At 46.6% G+C, this 19,400-nt stretch overlaps 1 protein-coding gene across 1 annotated transcript in view; it reads left to right on the top strand.

Annotated features, from left to right (window-relative positions):
- The first annotated feature begins 6,107 nt into the window (after positions 1-6,107).
- CCDC69 (coiled-coil domain containing 69) overlaps positions 6,108-19,400 on the top strand; it is a 51,395-nt gene continuing 38,102 nt past the window's right edge. The window contains exon 1 of the mRNA XM_064366534.1: positions 6,108-6,277. Coding sequence (XP_064222604.1) covers positions 6,230-6,277 — 48 coding nt within the window. The 5' untranslated portion in view covers positions 6,108-6,229. The remainder of the gene's footprint in view (positions 6,278-19,400) is intronic.

Raw genomic sequence — 19,400 nt, 5'->3', positions numbered from 1 at the left:
GATGGGATGGGTGAGGAGGAAGCAGACAGAGTTGCATAACCCTTCTTCCATTAGGGAGGACACCCAGAGCACACAAACAAGTGCAGCTCAGAGGAAAACTGCCACTGTGCTGAGAGAGCCACAGAACAAGTGCTGCCAGGCTCTTGGAAGGAGAGGGCATTGGAGCTGCTCCTCGATATACAGATAGAATTAAACCCAGAGATGTGGACTGTAAAGAAAGTCACTCTGGGCCGGGCGCGGTGGCTTACACCTGTAATCCCAGCACTTTGGGAGGCTAAGGAGGGTTGGTCACCTGAGGTCAGAAGTTCAAGACCAGCCTGACCAACATGGAGAAACTAAAAATACAAAATTAGCCGAGCGTGGTGGTGGACGTCTGTAATCCCAGCTACTCAAGAGGCTGAGGCAGGAATCTGGAAGGCGGAGGCTGCGGTGAATCTGGGAGGCGGATTCACACTTGAATCTGGGAGGCGGAGGCTGCAGTGAGCCGAGATCTCACCATTGCACTCCAGCCTGAGCAACAAGAGCAAGACTCCATCTCAAAAAAAAAAAAAAAAAAATCACTCTGGGCAGAGGACATATGCTTGGGGAATATTTGAGCCCAATCAGAAAAACCTACACAGAAAAAGCTTTAGGGCTGGAAAGACCTTTAGCAATCACGAGCTGAGAGATCCTTCACCTAGGATTCCATGCCTAGCCACACTGCATGGGCTGCGTGGGGTCCCTGAACTGCCTGAAATTCTATGCAAAACTTTTTACATATGGGTATATTCTATTTTTCCCATGAAAGATGCTCAGAATAACCCTCATATTGTTGTTTCCAATATTTCCCCCAAAGAGCCCACCCCATCAACTTTTGTTCTTTTACACACAACCTAGCTACCAACATGAATTCCTCATTGCCTAGCTCGCCAGCCTCCATGCTCTAACCTGACTTGACTCAAGCTGCTCTTCCCTCTTGTAATCACTCCGCCTTGCTTCTCTCCTCCCCCAAGATATGAAAAGATAGGTAGTGGTTTCCCCCTCACTGAAAGTATTAAACATAGGTTGCATAATCACCTAGAAAGGAAATTATAACAAGAGATTTCTATTAGTCAGTGTTATTAATTGTAAGCAGTAGAAGCCAAGCATCAAATTCCGACCCAACCTGATATTCTAGAATTTCTTTTGATATGAATACCCTTTGGCTGTAGTATTCCCCCATGAAGTCTTCCCTGACTATCCCCATCTCCCTTTAATGCTAATACCTCCTGCATGAAGCACACGACTTGGCATTAGCTTCATAAAACCTGTTTTGTGTCATTTCCCATTTTTTCTTATGTATAGCTCAAATGTCAAACAAAAGCACCCAGATTAACTAATTCAAGAATAAGAATGGAGTCTTCTCTTGTGCTTTGACTATGCCTTGGCCATAGGGTGACCAACCATCCCAATCTGCCTGGGACTGAAGAGTTTCTGGAGACATGGGACTTCCAGGACTAAGAGTGAGAAAATCCTAGGCAAATCAGGATGAGTCACCCTACTTGCCTCAGAAGCAGTAGCTGCTTGTTGATTGCTAACTATGGTAGATATTATCCTATTTGTCAATATTTCTGATTCTCTTCTCCTTCTGGACACGCATTGCACTTTCCCATCCCCTTAAAGTTGGGCATAACTGTGTGACATGCTTTGGCCAATGAAATGTGAGTGGACCTCCATGTGTGTTCCCTCCAAGTGGAAGCAGTTAAGGCCCTGTGCACTATTCTCTGTACACTCCCTTCTCTTTGCCCAGCAAATCCTAAAGTCATCATGTTGAGAAGGCTGCACTACAGGATGATGTGGAACTTCTCTGTGAAGCAGAGCCCTCTGCCTGCCCATGCTGGACATGTAGTGTGAGCAAAAACCTATCTTCTCTTGTGTTAAGTCACTGAGATTTTTATGCTTTTTATTATCTCAGCAAAACCTCTCCTAACCTGACTGGTATGCCAACCATCAAAAATCTCATTGGCAACTTTGTCAAACTCAAGCTGCTCAAGTTTCTCAGGCACAAACTCAAAACATATAACCAAAAATCCCGCAGTGGGAAAATGGGAAATCGGAACCTGCTCTCCCAGGAGGCTTGAAGAGGCTGGAGGAAAGACGTCTTGAAAGCAGAGGCTCCAGGGAAAGAACTTGCCTCCTGGTTCCCACCCACCACTCCAAGCTATTGATTTTATTTTCTTTTACTTTATTTATTTTTAGAGACAGCATCTTGCTCTGTCACCCAGGCTGGAGTACAGCGGCATGATCATGGCTCACTATAATGAGAAACTCCAGGGCACAAACAATCCTTCTGCCTCAGCCTCCTGAGTTGCTGGAACAACAGGCTCACACTACCATGCTCAGCTAATATTTTATTTTATTTTTGAGATAGAGTCTCCCTCTGTCGCCAGGTCGGAGTGCAGCGGCACAATCTCAGCTCACTGCAACCTCCGCCTCCTGGGTTCAATTGATTCCCCTGCCTCAGCCTTCCAAGTAGCTAAGACTACAGGTTCGTGCCACCATGCCTGGCTAATTTTTTGTATTTTAGAAGAGACAGGGTTTCACCATGTTGTCCAGGATGGTCTCCATCTCCTGACCTTGTGATCTGCCTGCCTTGGCCTCGCAAAGTGCTGGGATTACAGGCGTGAGCCACCGCGCCCAGGCAATTTTTTTTTTTTACAAGGTCTCATTACATTGTGCAGGCTGGTCTCAAAGTTCTTGCCTCGGCCTCTCAAAGTGCTGAGATTACAAGTGTGAACCACCCCACCACACCTGGTCCCAAGTTATTAAGTTTAATTGTTGACGTTAAAATTTGAGATCAATTTTAGAGCGTTCAACTCTTCAACATATAGATGAGAAACTCTCAGAAAGCAGAAATGACTGGTTCAGGATCACTTTAGGAGTCTGGATTCTCATGCTCACAGTTTAGCCATCTTTGCTCTTTATGTTGCTTTTCAACCTAATTAATCACAGTCATTGTCCATTTCTTTACGATTTCACAGATCTGCCCATAGCTTGATGATGAAGAACTAATTATAATTTCATGCATAGGTTTAAACACATTTTAAAAGAAAACTTTTTCATATTAAAACAGTATTTTTATTATATTAGTAATAAACGCATACTCATTTTTTAATATAAGAAAATGAAGCCAGGCTCAGTGGCTCATGCATGTAATCCCAGAACTTTGGGAGGCTGAGGTGAGAGAATTGCTTGAGGCTGGGAGTTCTAGACCAGCCTGGGCAAAATATTTGTGGTGAGACCCTCTCTCTACAAATTTTTTTTTTTTTTTGAGACGGAGTCTCGCTTTGTTGCCAAGGCTGGAATGCAGTGGCATGATCTCAGCTCACTGCAACCTCCACCTCCCAGGTTCAAGCAATTCTCCTGCCTCAGCCTGCCCAGTAGCTGGGGTCACAGGCATGCACCACCATGCTCAGCTAATTTTTGTATTTTTAATAGAGATGGGTTTCACCATGTTGGCCAGGCTGGTCTCAAACTCCTGACTTCAGGTCATCCATCTGCCTCAGCTTCCCAAGGTGCTGGGATTACAGGCATGAGCCACCCCGTGCCTGGTCTACAAAAGGTTTTTGTTTTTGAGAGGCAGTCTTGCTCTGTCATCCAGGCTGGAGTGCAATGGCATGATCTAGGCTCACCACAATCTCCTCCTCCCAAGTTCAAGCAATTCTCCTGTCTCAGCCTCCCGAGTAGCTAGGACTACAGGCATACACCACCATACCCAGCTAATTTTTGTATTTTTAATAGAGATGAGGTTTTACCATATTGGTCGGCTAGTCTCAAACTCCTGACCTCAGGTGATCCACCTGCCTCGGCTTCCAAGGTGCTGGGATTACAGGTGTGACCCGCTGTGCCTGGCCTACAAAAAAAAGTATTTTTAAAAATTAGCTAGGCATGGTGGCATGCACCTGTGGACCCAGCTACTTGGGAGGCTGAAGTGGGAGGATCACTTAAGCCTGGAAGGTTGAGGCTGCAGTGAGCCATGATCACTCCACTGCACTCCAGCCTGGGAGACATTGCAAGATCCTGTCTCAAAAAGAGAACAGTTTTAAAATTTCAAAATCTCACCATACAGGGTAGTCACTCAATACTTATTTTTTTAAATGAAAATGAATTTGTTATGTTTTGTAATACAAAAAATTCATCTTCATCAGTATTTTTGCTGGTTACATGGCATTCTATTTTTATGGATACAGCATAATTTATTTACCCAAGCTTCTTTTCTTGGCTATTTAGGTTGTTTTGGGTTCTTTGTTTTTAATCATGAGCACTGTTCCAATAAACATTGTTAATTTAAGTATAATTTAGGCATACCCTGTTTCTTCAGTCCCTGTGGAGCACATCCTATAGCAGGGGTTCTCAAACTTTAGCCCAGGTTAGAAATGCCTGGAATCCTTATGAAGCTATAGATTCCTAAGCCCCATCTCCAGAGTTTAGGCCAGGGGTGGGGCCTGAGAATTTGCATTTCCAACACAGGCAGCTGGTAGTGCTCACACTGCTGATTTGGGAATCGCACTTTGTAAGCCACCATTCTCTATTATACTTGCTTTTGAGAACCTAATACCATGTTTCCTTAGTTTCCTTTCTTACACAGTTTTGCAATTGGTTTTGTACTCTATGGAGGGAGCAATTTTTTTGAAGTCTCATATTCTTTGAGGTCTCATATTCTTAGAGTCATTCATGACTCTAAGCCTTTCACAGCACACCTTTCCAAGAGTTTTTGGGCCTGATTCTAATATTCCCATAAACATGCAAATAGGCATACACCCTGATTTTCAAAATTAATTATCTTTTTCCTGCATTGCCACTCCAGAAACCTCAGTTAATAAAAAAGTGAAGATAAACAAGAGTTCCTTTTTCTAGACACTGACATTTTATGTCCCATATTCTCACCAGAACTGGCCCGCCTCCTGAGGTTGTTGTGATGAATAATACCTATCCAAGAATGATAGAGTCAAATATCACAGATGCTTGTGAGGTGGAAAAAACAATCAGCCCAAAAGTGAGGAGGCATTAAAGTTAAACTTAGTATTATTGGCTGGGCGTGGGACCCAGGACTTAGGGAGGCCAAGGTGGGCAGATTATCTGAGGTCAAGAGTTTGAGATCAGCCTGGTCAAAATAGTGAAACACAGTATCTACCAAAAATACAAAAATTAGTTGGGGGTGGTAGTGCACACCTGTAATCCTCCTAGCTACTTGGGAGGCTGAGGCAGGAGAATCACTTGACTCCGGGAGGCGGAGGTTGCAGTGAGCCCAGATTGTGTCACTGCACTCTAGCCTGGGCAACAGAGTGAGACTCTGTCTCTAAATAAATAAATAAACTAACTAAACTTAGTATTATTATTTATTTGCAGGCAACTGAGTCAAAGCTTATGTTCTGGAGTTAGAATTGTATTCTGTGCAGTGGCTCATGCCTGTAATCCCAATGCTTTTGGTAGCCAGGGCGGGAGGATTGCTTGAAGGCAGGAGTTCAAAATCAGACTGGAAAAAAATAAAAGAAATTAGCTGGGTGTGGTGGTGTGCGTCTGTAGTCCCAGCTACTCAGGAGGCTGAGCTGGGAGGCTGGCTTGAGCTTAGGCGTTTGAGGCTGCAGTGAGTTATTATCTTGCCAATAAATAAATAAAGGAATTGGATTCTATCTGGGCTGCGGTGACTTACTAGCTATGTGACTTTAGACAAATCATTTTCCATCTCTAAGCACCATTTTCCTCACCTGTAAAACGGAGGAAGTGATACCTTTGTTGCACGGAAATGGCAAGAAATAGAAATAAAATGTATAAAACAACTGGGACTAAACAGCCCTCGATAAAGGATAGCTGTTATGTTTATCAAACAATTGTTTTAATTATTTTCCCCCCGGCCCTTTCTTAGCTGAGGGTTCGAAAAAGCATCTGTTGCTCCTTAAGGTTTTTTTTTTTTTTTTTTTTTTTTTGTCCTGGCACTGACCGGAGCTTCCTATTATTTGGAAAGATTCTGGTCACCTGCCTCTGGTGGCCGCGCCACTGGCCCTGCGGGCTAGGCGGAGGCCCCGCTCTTCGGGTATTTACGGCGCTCGGCCGCCCCAGCTCAGGCTCAAGGCTGCGCTTCCAGGTTCAGTTTCAGGGTCTCGCAGGCAGCCCCAGCCGGCGGGCGCGGAGCAGAGGGCGGGGCCCGGACCGCAGGCTCCTCTGGGGGCCCCGGAGTTGGGGAGCGGCGTCCGGGAGCCCCCGGAGGAGGATGGGCTGCAGACACAGCAGGCTGAGCAACTGCAACCCCCCCAAAAAGGTAAACGCGCCGGCGGAGAAGTTTGCTTTCAGAGGAGAGGGGAGTGCGGAAGGCTCCGCCGCAAGGGACTCGGCGCCCCGGGCTCCCTCTAGTCGGCCTGGGGTACCGGATGGAGGACCTAGAGAAGCCGGCTCTGAGACGGGGGACTCTGCTGGGAGGCGCTCTTTACCCCGGCCCGAGCCGCACCAAGCAGCCGAGTTTACAAACACGGCACCCGGGCCAGGGAACGGCAGCTAATTCCCGCTGCCTCAGTGGGGAGATGAGCATCTGTGGCAGGTGCCCTCTGCCTTCGGTCTGGGGCTGTTCGCTGTGTGGTCATGGACAAGTGACTTGACCTCTCTGGGCCTTTGGCTTCCTCCCCCGGGTCAGAAGCTGATAATCTCATGGCTGCGCGCAGAGTGTTCTACCGACTGGTAGTATCGGCATCACTGGGAACCTGTTAGAAATGCAGAATCTCAGGCTCTGGCCCAGTACTGCCAAGACCGAAGCTGCGTTTTAACAGTATGCCCAGGTGATGACGCTTTAAAGTTTGAGGCGCTAGTCAAGGCTTTTGCAGGCCCCGGAGCTACTGAGTGTGGGCTGCCCTTGGGGTAGCTGGGAGGGGCGAAAGAGGGAGGCGATCTACTGCCTTCTGCTGCCCTCTCCTCCCTTCCTGTCCTTCCCCCAAGGGGCCTTGGAGCTGGGTTAGGACCCAGGGGACTCTACTCAGGTTTCTTGCGGTGAGACCAGCTGCCCCTTGGGGTCTGACGAGCCCAGAAGGTCAGAGCCTGGAGCTAGAAGGACAGCCTCCTCAGGGGACACTGTGAGGCAGAGGGGAAGGAGGATCCTCAAGTTCTGGCCCTTTTTCCTACCACTGCCTGCCCCTAGCCAGGTGGGACTAGATGATCCCATTAACTTAATAATCATTCTCCCTTGAGACCCTGACGGGCTCTGAACTATGACAATATTTAATAGTTTTGCAATGAACTTCAGTCCTCCCTCTGCTCTTGCTTTGCTTGTGCCCTGAGTACAGTTTTTTCTGCCTAACAGTACTGTCCTAGCCTGGAGGGTTCTACTCCTTGCTCTGTCTGAAGTACATTACCTCCCAGCTTTCCTTGCTCTCCTTTTATTACCGGATTGAAAATCCTCACCAACCCCTGACCTAGAAACCCTCATGTCTTTCCTCACTCCAACAGGGAAACTGAGGCTTGGCACTATCAGTAGAAGAAAGGGGCTGGCCGACAGGGATGACAAGGTGGAGAGACCTGAGCCTGGGCTGAGACTTTAACTGAGCAAGTGGTAGGCAGACAGTAGTCCTGGGTGTAAGTCCTGGTAGTGCCACAAACATACTAGGTGACCCCAAGCAAGGCTTTGTGGCTCCCTGGGTCCCAATTTCTCCCCATATGGGGAGTGGTGAGCAAGATGATCCCTAAGAGTCTCAGAGTCTGTATTCTCTGCACCTGTGTCAACCTTGTAGCTTGCAAAGTGGACCAAGGGTGAATTCCATCTACCCAGAGTTGGAGGAAATGGGGAGGAGCCTGACCCTTCCACAAGCTGGAAGAGGAGGTCACAGGAAGCACAGCTCCTTTGGCTCCTGCTCCTTCCAAGAGACTTACCAGCTGTCCCTGCCTGTCCCTGGCACAGCCAAAGCTCTGAAGGGCAAGTAAAGCTGGCACAGCATGTCTGAGTTGGAAAGAGCCTTGGATACCGCCTAGGCTGATGCACCCACTATACAGATAGGAGGTTAAGGCCTAGAAGAAGGAAGCGGCATGACTGAGATCACAGAGCAACACGGAGCAGAACCCAGGTGTCTAGTGCCCTAGCCCGGTGCTCTCTGTCTCCACCCCCTCCCACTGTGCTTCCAGTGGCTTCTCGATGACTACAAACAAGACCCTTTAGCATAAAAGGTTTTACTCTTGTTGCCACAGAACAGCCTGGCATGCCTTCTTGGCCCCAGCCATGCCAGGCCCCTGCCCCTATATGGCAAGCTTTATGGACTGGTTTTGTTTAATGCTCCCATCCCTTTAGGCTGTGCTCCTGCCCAATTTCTCACCCAGGTGCGAACCCCTTGGAAGACATGAGCTCCCAAGTTCATCTTCAACAGGCTATTGGCCCCCTGGGAGAGAGGGGACTCCAGGGATGGGATGAACAAAAATGAGCTCAGGCCAGAGAAGGGTTAGGTTCTGATAATCATGACTCACCCTGCATGTTTGCAGAATGCTTTCACATCCTGCCCAGCCTCACAGAAGCCCTGGAAGCAAGGCTGAGCTGTGGAATCTTTCCCACTTTACCGGTGGGGAAACTGAGGCTCAGTGACAAGTGATGGGTCCAAAGTCACAACGCCAGTTGGTAGGAAAGCTGTGCAGTTGAGCCTGGCTTTCTGCACTCCCCATCTGGTGTTCATTGCTTTATGCAGACCGTGGAGCAGGTGCTAAGTAGATATTTGAGTGAATGAGGGTCAAATAAGAGCCATGCTAGGGGTTGGCCCAGGGAGCAGCAGGAGCATCACGTCCAGCCTTGAAAGATGCAGGAAGGGTTTTTGGATGGAGGGTGATTTGGAAGGTATGGCAAGAGTTGCCCACTCATGGCCAAGGCTAAGCAAAGGCTGAGCCACTGAAAGCACAGCGTGAGGGGGTTCTTTATGGAGAATGGAGGTGGCAGGCAGTAAGGAATGAAGCTGGTGCTTTTAGCAGGGACTATCCTGGCTAGGGACAGGAGCTTAATCATGAGGCCTTCTCAAGGTCCCTCCAGGTTCAAGGATCTGAGAGTCTGCTGAGTTTTGTGGTCTATGGTGCCTGTTGGACTTGGCTGACTAGCTGCTCTAGGCCACCGTGAGAGGCCTGGCCTGGGCCTAGGTCACTGCCTTATTGGAACAAGTTGAAATGCTGGGAATGAATGAATAGGGTTCCTGGCAGTCTGGGGGTAGGTGCTGAGGAAATGTCTGGATCATGTGGTCTTTCCTAAACCTTTATTCTCCATAAAAACCATGGCTAATGCAGTCACATCCCCCAGGAAGACTCAGGAGAAGGCCAGGCAGAGCGGGTAGGGGTCAAGTAAACAAGCCTTCTGGGGGCTTGCCAGACATGGGGGTAAGGAGGGGCCTTCCTATCCCCAGCAGGTTACCAGCCTCCCTTGGGCAATAAGGTAGGGGGGCAAGAGGCACCTCGTGGCCAACCCCCTTTGTGTGACACTGAAGAGTGCCAGGCATGATGTCTCAACTCTCTAGTCCCAAAGGCTGTGGCTATGGGTCCACGGTTCCAAGCAGGGCCTCTGAGAAGGGGCTCAGCACAGTGCCAGTACCTGGGCCTCAGGTGACAGGTACTTGGTGGATCAGTCATTCAGCAGCCCTTCATGAGCATGTCAGTGTAGCAAGCCAGGTGACAGAAATGAATGATATGGAAGAGGCTGGTGCAGGCATGGGTAATTCTGAAATCAACCAGTAGACACCAAGGGCATGGACTTTAAAACTCAGTTCACCTATTTGTTTATTAACTTGGTGAACATTTGTGTGTTGACCACACTGGGCTCTGGGCTGGGTGCTGCTTCAGTCCTGATTACATGAAAGATCTGTTAAGTGACCTTAAAAGAGGCTTGGCTTCTACATGCCTCAGTTTCCTCATCTATAAGATAGGCATGCCGTTAGCTCCTGTGCCATAGGGTTGTTCTAAAGATTAGATGAGGCCACCTGTAATCCCAGAACTTTGGGAGGCCGAGGTGGGCGGATCACCTGAGGTCGAGAATTCAAGACCAGCCTGACCAACATGGAGAAACCCTGTCTCTACTAAAAATACAAAATTAGCTGGGTGTGGTGGCACATGCCTGTAATACCAGCTACTCAGGAGGCTGAGGCAGGAGAATTGCTTGTACACGGTAGGCGGAGGTTGCAGTGAGCCGAGATCGCGCCATTGCACTCTAGCCCGTGCAACAAGAGCAAAACTCCATCTCAAAAAAAAAAAAGATTAGATGAAAGACTGTATGTGACAGAGCCCCTGATACCCTGACTAGCGGGAAGGATGCCTTTGAAAGAGGCCTTTGAAAGAGACTTAATGTTATGCTTTAAGGACATCGCTGCCTAGATTGTACCCAAGGAAAGTACCCTGGGACGTGGGAGGTAAAGGACGTTACTGTCCTTGGAAGGCTGACGTGTGCAGGGTGGGGAGGATGCAGCCTAGAGTCTGGCCTCTGCCTTCAAATCTCTGAAGTCTTGTCAAGGGGCATGGAAAGCAGCTTTGTTCTCTGCTGTTCCAGAAGGCAGCACTGTGGCCAGTAGGGGGAGGCTAAAGTGAGCCAGATTTCTACTTCTCATGAGGAAGAAGCGGCCAAAAAAGGCCTCAAAGGGTAGTGAGTTCCCCATCATTGAAGGGGTACAAGCAGGGGTCAGGTGGCATTTTGACAAGAATATTAGAGGGGACACAAGTCTATGACCAGCAAATATTTACGATTCCATTCAAAAAAAAGGAATTAGTCTGATTATTATGTTTTTAGTCGAAATTTCAAAATTTAGGAAAGAATAAGAAATTTTACAATCTTTTAATCTCACAGTTAAGTGATAGCCATTGTGTACATTTCAACGGCATTCGCTATACTGTTTTTTACTATGTATATTATAGATGTGAGTATGACTATCTGTATAAAGCTAAGAATATGTTTTACACGGCTATATTCCAGTTACTTAGTATTCTTCCGGGGGCATTTTCCCATGTTAAGTAGCCCATGGAAACATGGACTTTTTAGTGGCTACTGAATGTCCCATGGCTGTTCCGTGGCTTCATCAGTTTGGACACGTGGTTCTTTCCAGTCTACACTCCTACCCTGGTAATCAATGAACATCCTTGTGTTTTCCTCCTACCTGAGGCCAGCCTGACTTTGGACTTAGAGGGGGTCAAGGAAGGTCCCTTAGAGAGACAGCATCTCTCTAAGTTGGGTTTTGAAGGTGGGTGGGGGTTAAGCAGTTGTGGGGCCAGTGGGTTATGCAGGAGGGCATCCTAGGCAGAAGGAATACGGGAGCAGCCCTTGAGACCTGGTCAGGAGGAGTGGGCAAATCTGATCTTCTAGGTCAGTTAGTAAGGGCAGGACAGTCAGGGAGCATGAAGGAAAGCTGCCTGTGCAGCACTCAGTCCCCTGCCCCAACCATCATGGGGATGTTGGCATGTACATGGTCTCCAAGCTGGTGATTTTGCCCAACCTAGAAGCGAATGCCCCACCAATCTTCCTAGCTAAAGCCAATACAGGTTTCATCCATGAGGCACTCTGGAAGACCTGTGAGATTAAATACCAGATTTTTGTGTTTGACAACCTAAAACACATTAAAATAATGCCTAAAAATCTCTGCCTTTGAGAAACAACCTTTGGTGATATATTTTCTGCACAGGTATATATTTTTAATTCTTTTCCTTTATTGAGTTCATAGATGGCTAATGTAGGTCCTCTGAGAGTGTGATGAATTCCCAGATACCTAGGGACTCCCATTTTTGCTTCAGTTGGGTGCTAGGTTTGGGACTTATGCTTCATGTCAGCACTGTGCTTCTTTTTTGTCATAAAAGGGCAGAAAAGATCAAATTTTAAGTTAATTGCACAGAAGCAAACTGATATATATATCAAGATGGTGAAATTCTGGGTTGGAGGGGTTGCCCCCTGACATCTAGGATGTGTAGATCAGCCAGTGAACAAGAACCTGAGACCTGCCTGGAAAAAGAGCTCTAAGCGGTCTCAGTATGAAATTCATACTAAAAAAATAAACTTGAAGAGTGTAAGGGACCCTCCTAATGAAAGGAAGAGTCTCTCAGATGCCCCTAGTTCTGGTTCTGACTCCTCAGGGTGCGCTTGGGCTTCTGTCTGCAAGGCTGGCACCCTGTCCTCTGCATCCTCCACCCTCAGCACTGTGAGCTGTCCCCAGTGACCAGGGTAGAGAGCCAGGCTGGGAGCCCCACTGCAGCAGGACTGGCAGCGGGGAGGGACCTCCTGCTGCCCCACTTTGGCAGAGAGAATGAGCGAGAGAAGATCCATCCATCTTGAGCAGATCTAAATCCATCCATTACCTGAAGACAAGCCATCCTATTTGTCTTGCCAGGTGAATCTTAATCCCTAAAAATAGTTTATCTCGTGTCACTTTATTTTCAAATCTGAACCTTCCAGAACATCTAGGCCAAACACTGAACAATACCTGAAGCAGCCATCCACGTCCATGCTTCCCCCACAAGACAAGTGATATGCAGTCTGACCTACTTCCAGTTTTCCTCCTCTCTCCACAATGGAGTTCTTTTTCACTGAGTGTGCAATGACCTTTGTGGCCTTCCTCGCCATTTTCCACTGCCCCATGCAACCCTGCCCCTGTCCCTTCCTTAAGGAGATGGCCTGGACATCAGAAAAGCTGTTACCTTTACAGGGTTCAGTAGCGTCCCCTCCTACATTTATGTTCACTCAGAACCTATAAATGTGACATTATTTGAAATAGGGTCTTTGCAGGGACAATCAAGTTAAAATGAGGTCACACTGGATGGGCCCTAATCCAGTGATTATGTCCCAACAAGAAGAGGGACATTTGGACATAGACACACAGGGAGAACAGTGGGGAGTGGAATGATGCATCTTCTAAGCTAGAGAACCAAGGATTGCCGGCACCCACCAGGAGCTGGGAGAGAGAGAGGGAACAGATCCTCCCTCAGAGCCTCCAGAAGAACCAGCTCAGCTGACACCTCAAATTTGGACTTCTAACTTCCAGAACTGTGAGAGAATAAATTTCTGTTGTTTTCGGCTACCACGTGTGTGGTAATTTGTTACAGCAGCTTTAGGAAACTTTTTCTTTTCTTTTTTTTTTTTTTTTTTTTGAGATGGAGTTTCGCTCTTGTTGCCCAGGCTGGACAATCTTGGCTCACCGCAACCTCTACCTCTCAGGTTCAAGCGATTCTCCTGCCTCAGTCTCCCAAGTAGCTGAGATTACAGGCATGTGCCACCATGCCCGGCTAATTTTGTATTTTTAGTAGAGACCTCAAGTGATCCGCCTGCCTCAGCCTCCCAAAGTGCTGGGATTACAGGCGTGAGCCACTGCTCCCAGACAGCTTTAGGAAACTTTCATATCACAAGGTTAATTGCTCCTTACTCACCCTCTCACCCCCATTCCTATCTTGCCAGCAATCAAAAAGGACAGCAAGAACCCAGTGCCTCCCCTTTGGATGGCAGCAGAGGAGGCAGCACTGTAAACCGGGAGGTGCTTGGACAGGGCCTATTGCTTTTGGATACCAGCAGCTGCATCTGTAGAGGAAAGAGCACTGAACTGGGAGTCAAGAACAGGACCTACTTCTTTATATTTTTCATTGATATATAATATTTTACCTATTTATTAGGTACATATGATATTTTGTTATGTGCATAGACTGTGTAATGATCAAGTCAGGGTATCTGGAGTTTCCATCACCTCGAGTATTTATCAGTTCTATGTGTTGGGAACATTTCAAGTCCTCTCTTCTAGCTATTTTGAAATATACAGTACATGGTTGCTATGGAACATTAGCATGTAGTCCTTCCATCTGGCTGTATGTTTGTATCCTTTGACTAGCCTCTCTTCATTCCCTCCACCCACCACACACACCACACACATCCTTCCCAACCTCTGCTATTCATCATTCTAAGAATGGGACCGACTTCTGCCCCTTTTGCTAACTATTCTCCTCCCCAGCCTTGATTTCTCCATCTGTACCATGACTCCATTGGAGGCTTTCAGGTTCCAAGAGAGGTATTTTTTTTCTTGTTGTTGTTAATTTCTTTGTATACAAGTAATTCTTGAATGCATTATTGCTTTAAAAATCCTAATAATTTAGGTAAAATAGAAGCTACAGTAATTTTAGTCCATTCTCTGGAGATGACAACTGTTACCGGTTTGTGCTTTTCTAGGTACTTTTTCCTGTGCATTTTTTTTAATCAATAAAAATATTTTGCCCAGCATGGTGGCTCATGCCAGCACTTTGGGAGGCTGAGTGGGAAGATCACCTGAGATCAGGAGTTCAAAACCAGCCTGGTCAACATGGTGAAACCCTGTCTCTACTAAAAATACAAAAATTAGGTGGATGTGGTAGTACATGCCTGTAGTCCCAGCTACTGGGGAGGCTGAGGCAAGAGAATCACCTGAACCTGGGAAGCAGAGGCTGCAGTGAGCCAGGAACATGCCACTGCTCTCCAGCCTGGACAGCAGAGTGAGACTCTATCTCAAAATAAAAAAATAGTTTAGTTTGGAATTTGGTATTCTACCAAATGGCTTTCCATCTTTGTACATAAAGGTCTACTTCACTCTCTTAAACATATGAATGATATGACATGGTATTATGTCCCTGAGTGTATCCAGCTGGTCCCCAGTTTACAGTGTTTCCCTACTGCAAATGGTCCTGCCCTGAGCATCCTGTGCATCCTCGTCATCCTCACTAATAAGTACTTCTTTGTGCTTGCAGTGCCACTGTAGGATTGGGAGCATGCTGCATCCAGCTTGGGAGGTGGCTGAGCTCTGTCATTCCATTCTCTGCTTTCAGGCAATTCTGCTCTCTGTTTTTCAACTACCCTTACATTGGCTGCTGAAGAACAGGCAATGGGGTGAAGGGCTCCAGGTTCTCACCCACGCCTCCTGAGCAAGGGCCCATGACCAGAGCTGACAGCTGAGTGTGTCAAACTGGCCCTGCCCTGCCCAGAGCAAACAAGCAGGACAGGATCGATAGAAGATGAGATAGCAAGATGACCTCACTCTGCCCCTTCTTCCCCATCCACAGCATGTCAAAACCAGAGGGCTCTTACGTATCCCATTGCACAATTCCATGCCATGCAGAAGAGGAAACAGAAGCACAGAAAAGGAAGGGTGCCCACCCGAGGTCACACAACAAAGAGACGGCAAGCTAGGACCTTGACTCTGGACTCCCAATTTGCCATTGGACTGGGAGACAGGTATCTGGGTGCTCAGCCTGTCTCTTCCCCCACCCCCACCCAGCCACTGACACCATTTTCTGTCCAGCTTCTTCAGGGTCCTACCTGCCAGGCTGACCCAAATGCTAGAAATAATGTCTAGTGCTTTTGCCAGCTCCAGGCCGTCTGAGGCAATCAGAACTAGCAGACACCCTGGAGGCTGATATGGGACAAGAAAAGGGGAGCTATGGGAAGAAAAAAAATGAACAAGGTGTATTAGAAAGGCTTTCTCTAGGCCTCATCGTCACCGTCTGCAGTGAGGCCTTGCACCCAAGGCCTTTCTGATGCTTGTCTGCCGCGGTGTGGCTCAGCAGCTGCAGGGGTGTTTAAGAAGGAAACGGTCCTTTCCTCCCCTGAGACACCTCATCCATCAGTCGGTCAGATAGGAGCAGTGGAGACCACATCCGCCCCTGCCTTGTGTGCTCTGGGTGTCCTGCAGGTGTTCAGAGTATAGGCTGTGTCCCTGGTGCAGCTGAGTGGTGCAGCCTGGTACTTCTAACTTTAAGTTGGTTGTGTAGTCACAGAGGACTGTCCTCCAGCCAGTGGGAAAATGTTGACCACACACCGTACAATATGAAGAGGATGAATTAAATCTTTAATATCCCTGGCAGAGTTTGATTTTCAGTGAAATCAAATTCAGGCATTACTGTGGCAGAATATCTCTGCCCATCTTAGAGATGGGGAGGCTGAGGCCTGTATTTATGATGTTCTTCCCTCTGAGCTTCTGTAATTCGGGTGTGAACACTAATGTTTCTCAACGGCCCTGAAGGTTTAGGCCCCACCCTTCCTCCCTGAAAGCCCTGGAGTAGGGCCCCTTGGGCCTCCACCTCCACCCCCACCTCCTTCCTGCCTCTTCCCGCAGCCAATGGGCTCTGACTGTGGTTGCTTAGATCTCAAAACTAGTGGTGCTGGGCCAGACACCGGAAAGGCAGCTCTGATATTGAGGAGGGTGTGACTGGAGCCCTTTGAGACTCAGAATCAACTCTCCCCTACAGGCTCAGCTACTCAGATAAAGCTGGCCCTGGCATCAGGGGAATGGAAAGGACTACAGCCTCGGCTGTGAGTCTGGATTCTCCCCAGGGCTGTACTTCCCTGCTTTGCAGCCTCTGACATGTTATCTGCCCACCCATCTCTGGGCCTCAGCTTTTCTTCCTTTTTTTTTAAATATTTTATTGTACTTTGGGTTCTGGGGTACATGTGCAGGTCATGCAGGATTGTTGCATAGGTACATACATGGCAATGAATGTGGTTTGCTGCCTCCATCCCCCCGTCAACTATATCTGGCACTTCTCCCCATGTTATCCCTCCTCAACCTCTCCACCCCGCACTGTCCCTCTGCTAGTCCCCCCCAACAGACTCCAGTGTGTGATGCTCCCCTCCCTGTGTCCATGTGTTCTCATTGTTCAACACCCACCTATGAGTGAGAACATGCGGTGTTTGATTTTCTATTCTTGTGTCAGTTTGCTGAGAATGATGGTTTCCAGATTCATCCATGTCCCTACAAAGAACAGTAACTCATCATTTTTTATGGCTGCCTAGTATTCCATGGTGTATATGTGCCACATTTTCCCTGTCCAGCCTACCGTCAATAGGCATTTGGGTTGGTTCCAGTTCTTTGCTATTGAAAACAGTGCCGCAATGAACATACGTGTGCATGTGTCTTTATAATACAATGATTTATAATCCTTTGGATACATACCCGGTAATGGGATTGCTGAGTCAAATGGAATTTCTATTTCTAGGTCCTTGAGGAATCACTGCACAGTCTCCCACAGTGGTTGAACTAACTTACACTCCCACCAACAGTGTAAAAGTGTTCCTATTTCTCCACATCCTCTCCAGCATCTGTTATCTCCAGATTTTTTAATGATCGCCATTCTAACTGGCATGAGATGGTATCTTAATGTGGTTTTGATTTGCATTTCTCTAATGACCAGTGATGATGAACATTTTTTCATATGTTTTTTGGCCTCATATATATCTTCTTTTGAAAAGTGTCTGTTCATGTCCTTTACCCACTTTTGAATGGGTTTGCTTTTTTCTTGTAAATCTGTTTTAGTTCTTTGTAAATTCTGGATATAAGTCCTTTGTCAGATGGGTAGATTGCAAAAATTTTTTCCCATTCTGTTGGTTGCTGGTTCACTCTAATGATTATTTTTTTTGCTGTGCAGAAGTTCTGGAGTTTAATTAGATCCCATTTGTCTATTTTGGCTTTTGTTGCCAATGCTTTTGGTGTTTTAGTCATGAAGTCCTTGCCTATGCCTATGTCCTGAATGGTATTGCCTAGGTTTTCTTCTAGGGTTTTTATGGTGTTAGGTCTTATGTTTAAGTCTTTAATCCATCTAGAGTTAATTTTAGCATAAGGTGTCACAAAGGGGTCCAGTTTCTGCTTTCTGCACACTGTTAGCCAGTTTTCCCAACACCATTTATTAAACAGGGAATCCCTTCTCCATTGCTTGTTTTGTGAGGTTTGTCAAAGATCAGATGGTTGTAGATGTGTGGTGTTGCCTCCAAGGCCTCTGTTCTGTTCCATTGGTCTTTATCTCTGTTTTGGTACCAGTACCATGCTGTTCTGATTACTATAGCCTTGTAGTATAGTTTGAAGTCAGGTAGTGTGATGCCTCCAGCTTCATTCTTTTTGCTTAGGATTGTCTTGGCTATGTGGGCTCTCTTTTGGTCCATAAGAAGTTTAAGGTTTTTTTTTCCAGTTCTGTGAAGAGGGTCATAGGTAGCTTGATGGGAATAGTGTTGAATCTATAGATTACTTTGAGCAGTATGGCCATTTTCTCAGTATTGATTCTTTCTAACCATGAGCATGGAATGTTTTTCCATCTGTTTGTGTCCTCTCTTATTTCCTTGAGCAGTGGTTCATAGTTCTCCTTGAAGAGGTCCTTTACATCATTTGTTAGTTGTATTCCTACATATTTTATTCTCTTTGTAGCAATTGTGAATGGGAGTTTGCTCTTGATTTTGCTCTCTTTTAGTCTGTTATTGGTATTTAGGCATGCCTGTGATTTCTGCACATTTTTTTCTATCCAAACCGGGAAGAAGTTGAAACCTTGAATAGACCAATAACAAGGGCTGAAGTTGAGGCAGCAATTAATAGCCTACCAACCAAAAAAAGCCCAGGTTCAGATGGGTTCACAGCCGAATTCTACCAGACATACAAAGAGGAGCTGGTACCACTCCTTCTGAAACTATTCCAAACAATACAAAAAGAGGAAATCCTTCCCAAATCATTTTATGAGATCAACATCATCCTGATACCAAAACCAGCAGAAACTCAACAAAAAAAGAAAACTTCAGGCCAATATCCATGATGAACATAGATGCAAAAATCTTCATATTGGCAAACCAATTTCAACAGCACATCAAAAAAACTTATCCATCACGATCAAATAGGCTTCATTCCAGGGATGCAAGGCTGGTTCAACATATACAAGTCTATAAACGTAATCCACCACATAAACAGAACCAAAGACAAAAACCACAATTATCTCAATAGATGCAGAGAAGGCCTTCAACAAAATTCAACAGCCCTTTATGCTAAAAGCTCTCAATAAACTAGGTATTGATGGAACATGTCTCAAAATAATAAAAGCTATTTATGACAAACCCACAGCCAATATCATACTGAATGGTAAAAAAACTGTAAGCATTCCCTTTGAAATCTGGCACTAGACAAGGATGCCCTTTCTCACCACTCCTATTCAATATAGTAGTGGAAGTTCTAGCCAGAGCAATCAGGCAAGAAAAAGAAATAAAGGGTATTCAAATAGGAAAGGAGGAAGTCAAATTGTCTCTATTTGCAGATGACATGATTGTATATCTAGAAGACCCCATCATCTCAGCCCAAAATCTCCTTAAGCTGAAAAGCAACTTCAGCAAAGTGTAAGGGGCCTCAGCTTTTCTATCTGGAAAAAGGAGGTGGGGATTGGAATCAGCTGCCTCCTGGGGCCCTTCCAACCCTGTTCTGGGTCCCCGTAAGCCTTTCTCAGCCAGGATAGGCGTGATAGAACTTCATGCCCAAAGGAAGCCAGGCCTGTGATTTATGGGATATGGAGGAGCTGGGTGAACTTTTAGGGGGTCTTCTTTAATTACTAAATTCTCTAAGTTAAGCAGGAACAGTGAGGACACAAAGCACTTAATCAGAAATATACAAGTCTTGAAGGCTGACAAACAGAATGTAGTGATGGTTCCA

The sequence above is a fragment of the Aotus nancymaae genome, unplaced genomic scaffold (assembly GCF_030222135.1).
Source record: "Aotus nancymaae isolate 86718 unplaced genomic scaffold, 86718_ANA_hifiasm-v0.15.2.pri h1tg000064l_1, whole genome shotgun sequence".
Lineage (NCBI taxonomy): Eukaryota > Metazoa > Chordata > Mammalia > Primates > Aotidae > Aotus > Aotus nancymaae.
Note: the sequence above shows the minus strand (reverse complement) of the source record. Positions and strands in the feature narration are given on the sequence as shown.